Source organism: Nematostella vectensis, chromosome 9 (assembly GCF_932526225.1).
Source record: "Nematostella vectensis chromosome 9, jaNemVect1.1, whole genome shotgun sequence".
NCBI classification, from domain to species: Eukaryota; Metazoa; Cnidaria; class Anthozoa; order Actiniaria; family Edwardsiidae; genus Nematostella; species Nematostella vectensis.
Genome location: NC_064042.1, coordinates 916,415 through 924,596, shown reverse-complemented (window position 1 = coordinate 924,596; position 8,182 = coordinate 916,415). Strand labels below are relative to the sequence as shown.

The window sequence follows — 8,182 nt, the reverse complement described above, 5'->3', positions numbered from 1 at the left end:
CACAAGTCAGGTAATATTTATTAATTTGGTATGGCCAGGTCAATGAGCAACTACAACTCTCAGCAATTCCTTGTTTGGGGCGACGTCATTATTAGCTGTAAAAGATTCAATTGAAGACTAAAATCCATTTAATGCAGATGGTGTAGGCATCAATTTACTGCAAAATAAAGGCAGAATTAGTATAAATCATTGATTATGTCTCCAGTCTCAAATCAGTGCAAAACATGTTGTTTACTTTTTATGTGCTTTAACATTATAGAACTACTGTACCCTGCGGCAACGCATGCGCAGAAGAAGCTAAAAAACTTCAGTAAAATCCTGCCCTCTGATTGGCTAAAATACATCTTCGGGTGTTTTTCGTATCTTATCCATTGATTGACAAACATTTAAATTAAGAATAAAACAAAGGTTGCATTGTTACGACTTATCCCCGAGTTTTGTCCGAATCGTATGTTCGGAAGTTACATTTCCGACCTAGCGCTCACGTCGCCATTTTGAATTCTACATGCTTCCTCCTCGATATATTAAGACAAGTCTCTCGCTATTCATTATCTCTTCGAAAATAGTTTGAAAATCTATTGTATATACTTTAAAGAAACGCTTCGGAGTTCTGTTTGCTTGCAAACTTTGTCCGAGAAGTTAGAAAAGCTTGGTATGGTGTTCAAAAGACAGGCATGTTGCTGCCCAAATCAAGAGGCTTGGTGTGGCAGTAAGCCTTCAGATGTGGAACAGAGGTCCCTGAGAAAGGCGAACAGAGTAGAGAAAGTTTTCTTGGAGCTAGATGACAAAGGCAAAAAGGGCTGGTCTAGAAGCATTTGTATATACTGTCGACAGCGAGTCGATTTGGAGCTTGGAAACAAACGCATGAAAACTTCACACGAGGTGAGAAAAATGATCTTTCTCAAAGTCAATGTTCTGTCGCTTGCCATATAGATTCTGCTGTTTCTATACTGTCTTGACCAGTCTTGATCCTCCTTTTCAATTTGTTATTTATTTCGAAAATCAAAATTGCAGAGCTGTAGAGATGAAACTGCCTCAAGTTCCAGCGTGTTTTTCCAGCTGGAAACCTCTGAGACCAGCGCCGCTGCTGAAGCCGCGTTAGAACCATTCCAGGTAAAAAATTCATAGGTCAATAAGTACTTAAGAGACAAATAATTGGTTCAACAGGGAACGAAATATTTCATCGTTCTATTTTACTAAAAGAGTTTTATTACGGGAAGTTGTCATTTGAGTTTACGATGTGAATATGTAAATTATGTGATGTGTTATGTGTAAGTTATGTGAGCCTGATTTATAAGCTGGGTGAAATGTAAATACCAACAAGCCCGAATGTATTCCTTGAATGTAGCGAAACATCCTGGGGTTTGACACCCTGAAATTGAGGTACAGCAAACTCCCGTCTAAGTGAAAGAATTGTAAGCGGATAACTTAACAAAATGCAGGGTTTTGTCTTCCTTTCCATTCAAACAATGTCTTTCTTCATTTTCATTAGCTGACAGCCCTTGTAACACTGTTTTTAGTTCCTGACGTGTCTGCTTCTGAGGGAGTTGACTGTAGTTGCCTTGTATTTTTTATAAGTTCTGATATTCAAGAAATGAAGTTGAGAGGGAATCTTAAGTTTCTGTGTACTTTTTTAACAGGACATTGAGGAAACTTCTGCACTAGGGCAAATTTTGCCGTCATCAGTTGATGCTGAGGTCCAGACAGAAAATGTTAATTGTGCAAAATTAAAGCACAAAAAACTTTACAAAGATTTAGAAATTAGAACAAAAAGAGCGGTCCGTGCTGAGGTAATTGGCCAGCTGAAAAATCACGTAGAAGAAGTTGCTGGCACAGCTGATGAAGATGTGAGGGAGCTTGTGGGGGATTTACTTCACAGCAAGAGATGGAGAGGGGAATTTGGGGCTCCCCCGACAGTCCAACACAAGTATGATGACAAGATTCTCCAAAGTCTCTCTCGAGAATATAAATCATCAGTTTCTAAAGAGCGCAGGATGCGGGCAATAACAAACCTGAAGCAACAGGGCAAGAAAGTTGTCATTGGAAATTCATCAAGAGACTCTGGACTTCCAGTGGTAGCAGGGATAACTAGAGTAGGAGCAGCTTCTGATGTTGGATAGCTACAGTACATTACTATGGGGACAACCGTAGGCGAATCTTATCTATGGTTGCATTTGACTTCCCCTATAGTGTACTGGAAGATTATTTTGAATGTAGTGATAAGACGATAACAGCAGCCAAAGTGCATGCCACTCTGTTTGGCAGAGGAGGAGTTCCACCACCAAATTTGAAATTTCTCAGGCAACGTGTGAGCCCTGACGTATTGAGAGAGCTAATTCAGTTCCTCAACAGCAACGATATATCAAGAGCATCTTCATGTCGAAGAGTGTTGGTTAATGGCACGGAAACCGCTGTGCGCTATTGGAAGGCCTCAATAAAGGATGTGGTGACCCAGTACATGCTAGAGAACCCAAATGGGGTAAAGAGGACATACATATATACACATTTCCCAGAAAACTATTTCCTCGGAGCATTTTGTACGACTCATGAAAGCATCAACTAACCTAAGGGACATAGAACTAAAGGACATAGAACGATGCATTGAAGTAGTAGATACGGCGTTTGGTGAAGCGAAGATATTTTTTTTAGAAAATTGGAAAATATAAATATCAGCAATAACCCGCAATTGTCAGTAAGAGCAGTGGAATGCTTATGCGGATGCAAAAAGCTGAAAGAAATAGTGAATATAAATGCAGCCCGTCTGGAGCCAGAAGAATTACAATTTCTTCGCAGAAATTTTCTGTGAGTCCTCATGGCCTACTATGTATGGAAGACGGAGACCCCGATTATAAGCTGGACACTCTCGACTTCATCAATGAGCTTATGGAATAAACCTTGCTTGTAGGTTGTTTTAAGAAAATATTGTGCGTTCTGTCTGTGTCGATAAAATAATAATTAGAGGACTGCTACTACTATGAATTCCAGTAAACTTTATTGCTGTGGCTTGTATGCGATAATAGTTGTATTGAGGATCGAATAAAGCAAAATTGGTAACTTTATTTAAAGGCATGAATCGTTTTGGTTGTCAATCTTAACTTGAAAATCGTTGTCAAAAATCTTTGAAAGAAAAAGTGACTTTCATTGGAAAGCTAAATTCTACCGCACGAACAGGCTTTTGGAAATGTGAGACTGTATTTTCACACGTTTAGCCAGCGGAATGTTTGCTTTGGCAAGAGACAAAGCGCAAAATTGTAATAAGTGAAGTATAAAAAGTTATTAGCAGATATCCGAAAGGGATTTCTCCATGCTCCGAACATACGATTTTAACAAAAATGCAAAGGTTGAAAGCTTTCTTACTTCGAACCTAAGCCCCCTAATGAAAATGACTGCAAGAGCACTTATTTCAGAGGGAGTATTTCAGATGTGACTCCAAAGTTCAAATTTGGCGGGCAGAGCGTATTGAACCAATAAGCATAGCAATATTAATTAGATTAGTTAAAAAGATAACAAACCCCTATTGCCGCAGGACCTATCGATTCACCGTAGTTCTTACACGAAGCATTACTTAACACAAATACATTCTTTTAAAAGTGTGCACTCCATACATTGGGTAGTCTTTGGTAAAAAATCTAGATCTAATCTAGGAAGATTAAGCGAAAGGCAATTATACGAAAAAGGGTCAAGAAAGATAGCTTAAAAACCCTACCACTTTCACTTGTTTAACTGCATGCTTGAAGACAGTAAGGACTGGAGAGAATCCATCTTGATCAACTCCCCTGAGGTCCTTTTCTGGATACCACATGAAGACTATACAATGTGCACCACCACCAAGGTCACAATCTGGTTGGAAGAACTGGTACTCTTTAAAATTCTTTTTAATCGACAAGATATAATCCATGGCAGCTTTCTCAAACCCTTTGACTTCCTCATCCGGGCAACCTTCTTCTTTCATGTGTTCTTTTACTTTCTTAATGTACGGCTTGAACTCAGCCAAAAGCTCCTTGAAGGTTTTATATGGGATCTCTACTAGCCTGTTAGCCATAACAACATTGCAACCAGTCGTACAGCCATCTTCAACATCATCGCATGCATCCTCGGCAGACTTGTTGCCACCAATCAAGTTTTCATCAATTCCTTGTTTTTCCGAAACAATCTGAATGTTAAAAAAAGTATGGTATTTTAATACATTTAAGATTCCCCCCTATTTGATGAGGTTAAACATGGGACTGTAATATAAATAGACAAATCCATCCAAGAAATGCTCACATACAGTCTCCCCATATATTTAGGGGTCACATTAAAGCCACATTGTCACCAGCTTACTTTTGGATGGCCGACGGAAACCTCAACCGACAAGAGACAAAAGAATCTATTAGAATCCGTCCTATTAAACAGGCCAGCAGCCAGCAAGCCAGCGGGCTCCAAAGTCTTGCTGACCTCAGGCGCGAGCTTTGTATCAGTCTCATGACCTCCGCTAAGGAGCTAGAACCCCTTCGATCTGTAATTACTGGAGGCGTAATTAATAATGTGCATGGATACTCACTAAGATCCGACAGTATGAATACCTACAAACATATTTCTGTAACTAAACGCTTTGGTGACTTTGTTACTTATCGATTTCTGTAATAGTATAACGCTATATGTGCTGGCCCTTTGCCTTAATTCAGTCTGTAATACTGCCATGGCAATTGAATAAAACCCCTATCTATCTATCTCTATCCGCTTTAAATTATTGTCACAGCCTCTAAGAAACTTCTAATAGACACACTGATTTTACAATTTTGAAATATTTTTTTGGTTTTCTGTTTAAAATCATCAGAGATTGTTACGTAAATGACCGGCAGTAAACTGGTGCCAATGGAGCTTTAAGGGGTTAATGTACCACCACATGGTACAAAATATAAATATACTAAACATTGGCATGAAATATAAATAGGATACTAACAAAGTAAAAGATTAACACATCAAAGGTGCTGACATAATAAAAACATCAAAGGTGCTGACATATTAAAAACTTCTTTTATTTTCCTACATGCTGCAGCGCCATAACATGTACAGTACAGACTGAATGTGTTTTAACATTCCTCGTGCAGATTCGGCGCACTAGTTTTGCTCATTAAAAGATTGAATGTACCTTTTTGTCGGATGATGATGATTTCAAAACAATACACAGTAATACGTTCCTCTGCCGAAGTGTTTTTGAAGTTCACGTTGAGAACATTAAATTTTACGCGGTTTCATTGACTGGTATTAAATACTTTGAAGACACATAAAATTCCGCTCAAATGTTTTCGTTAGCCTCTATAGACATTGCCGATGGAAGACATCGCAGATGGAGACTGATGATTTAGCAAGGACTTTTAGCGAAGAATTAGTGAAGAAGAAGACGAATTAGATCGAGGGGAATTAAACATGGCGACGTCGAAATTAAAAATTCTTTAAAACTGAACTTTAGAGTTTTTTAACCTTTTCACTATTAAAACGGCCAAAAGCGGCCAAACGCAAATGTGACGTTTTTCCTGGAGCGGCCAAAAGCGGCCAATTTGCATACAACTAAAGACAATCGTCCCCTTCCTCCCTAGGGAATTCATGCTGCAGGAAAACAAGAGGACTATTGTTTATACGACATTAGCCAATCAAATCCTACCAACTGCGCATAATTTTTTATTGTATAAGGTGCGTGAGCGCCGACCGAAAACTTATCAGTCACCCCTGTACTGCAAACATGGCGGAATCTTTAAAGATCGATGCGAGCGAATTTAGAGCGATTTTTGGTGTTAATCCTGACAAGAATGATGATGTAAACAATTCTGAAAATGAGTTTCAGGGTTTTGAACTTTCTTCTGAGGAAGAAAGCAGTTCTTCTGAGGAAGAAAGCGAATACGAGAGCGAGGAAGATAGTGTTAAAAATTGGTCGGAGCAACTCACGCATTTCGACCTCGAGGACTTCACCGGGCAACAACGGTTGAGGAAAACGGTATCAGAAGATGCAAAAGCTGAAGACTTTTTTAGCTTGATGTTTTCGGATGAACTTATTGGTTTCAATTTCTGATGAAACTAACCGATATGCACAATTTATTATCGGGCAGGAGGCCGATAGAGAGGCACGGCTGGCGAAGTGGAAGGACGTCACTCCCGACGAACTCCGCATGTTCCTTGGGGTAGCGCTCGTGATGGGGATTAATTCCTTGCCACAGCAAGCCCTTTATTGGTCTCAAAACCCCCTATTTGGAAACCTTGGGATTCAGGACGTGATTCCCAAGACAAGGTTTGAAGAGATCGCCCAATTCCTGCACTTCAGCGATCCGAACAACGAGCCACAACGTGGGGACGCCGATTACGACCGTCTCTTTAAAGTTCGCCCGGTACTGAGCGATGTCTTAAAAAGTATCCAGCAAGCTTACGAGCCCTCAAAGGACATATCAGTCGATGAGGGAACGATTGCCTTCAAGGGTAGACTTGGCTTTCGCCAATATATGCCTGCAAAGCCGACGAAATACGGCATAAAAGTGTGGATGGCGGCTGACGCGAACAACGGCTACGTGTGCAACTACAAAGTTTACCTTGGGCAAGAAAACAGACAGCGTGTCCATGGACTCGGCTACGATGTGGTTATGGATATGGCTAAGCCAGTAATCAAGCATTGGGTTGAGTTTTGTTATTATGCGTTCTGGTGACACCACTGTACACTTCAATTACTATCATCACAATAAACTGCATAACAAAGGAAAATTCCACGCAGTGAGTGGACTCCACACACTAGTTTTCCACGCAGAACCCACTCAGAATTCACGCCAAATCCATGTTGGTAAATGTTAAAATACATTCAGTCTGTACTGAAGAAGAGCATTGGAGTCGGTTTGAGGTCACCACAATCTTTATTGCATGTGGGACGGCCATGGTGCTCGGACCGTGAACAACTACCAGACATGAAACAGCTGGCCAAGACTACAGGCTCAGCTAAATAACTATAGCCATACTGGATGGCGCAGTATAGCACAAACAAAAGTGATGAAAACAAAATTGTGGAAATAGTTGGGTTCAAACCCTGGATGAGGTCCAAAACAAATTCCTGAACCACTGAACCACCATGTGTTTGACTAAAATTAGTTATGATACTATTTGCATTGCATTATTTGAGAAAAGCCTTTTCAAAGAATGTCAAATCACAGGCAAACCAGACAAAATGTTTGTGTATCGAATATCATGTTCCAAAGATATCTGTAATAAATGCTTTAAATGCTTTATAACCTTTATTCATGAGTTATTATAAACATAATGTTTAGTTGCCTGCATTACTCAAACATGAAACCTGCCTTATTTAGTATGTGTTTCCTCAAAAGCAACCTTACTAATAGTATCGTCCTCACCTTTCCTTGGATCTCAAAGAAGTAGTCACTGACTTTAATATAATCACAATCGGTGAACAGGTCTTTTTCTAAATGAACAAAAATAAATAGAATTATGGCTAGATTCAACCACAGTGGACATCTCAAATCACTGTTATCATGCTACAGGCTAACCATGCTATTGTTGTTATTCGCCATAGGGGCTAGATCACGGGACGTCAAACACTCGTTGATTTTTTACTGTTCTTCTTCAAGATAATTAGTGTTTGTTTGACCTTCCGTGAACTAGCCCAGCGAACGAATAACTACAATATGACGGTATTGTAAGCCAGGATCTTCTATTAAACTGGCCTGCTGGTCTTGAATTTTCCACACAATTTAATAGCAAATGTCTGTATGACTAATTGTACGCACGATTAAAACATCTTTCAAAACTGTTCCATTCGATTTCGCGATCACATCGTCATGAAAACATCAGCGAACGATTCAATAAAATGAAGCTTGGTGCCGGGGATGGTAACAAAATTCTACTTATTTTTATGATCACTGGTAAGAAAGATACGTAGTCGTTAAACCCTACCGGTAAGAAAGTCTAAAAAGAGTAGCATCTTGTGGATGGAAATGGATTGTCTTCGACAATACTTAGAATGTCTCCAACAGCAAGGGTAAAAAGGACGGCCTTCGGAAATTATGGATCTAAATATGTGGGCCCAAGTCTCCAAGTTATTGCTCTTCCAACAGGCATCCCAAGGCTGCAACAGCCTAATGCACGGCGAGATACGCGGGTTGTATCCTGCAACCTCCAGCAATTTAAATAAAACATGCCACAGGTT

The 8,182-nt window shown here is 39.8% G+C and overlaps 1 protein-coding gene and 1 long non-coding RNA gene across 2 annotated transcripts; one reads left to right on the top strand and one right to left on the bottom strand.

Annotated features, from left to right (window-relative positions):
- LOC5503852 (translationally-controlled tumor protein homolog) lies at positions 1–8,082 on the bottom strand. Its single transcript, XM_001624752.2, has 4 exons — positions 7,930–8,082; positions 7,371–7,438; positions 3,707–4,153; positions 1–157 (listed from the first exon to the last, which is right to left on the bottom strand). Exons 1-4 carry the CDS (start codon positions 7,955–7,957, stop codon positions 155–157), a joined length of 546 nt encoding a protein of 181 aa, XP_001624802.2. The 5' UTR covers positions 7,958–8,082; the 3' UTR covers positions 1–154.
- On the top strand, positions 680–1,726 carry LOC125572269. Its single transcript, XR_007313726.1, has 3 exons — positions 680–882; positions 1,015–1,113; positions 1,641–1,726. It is a non-coding gene; the product is annotated as an uncharacterized LOC125572269 (long non-coding RNA).
- Positions 8,083–8,182: the final 100 nt, after the last annotated feature.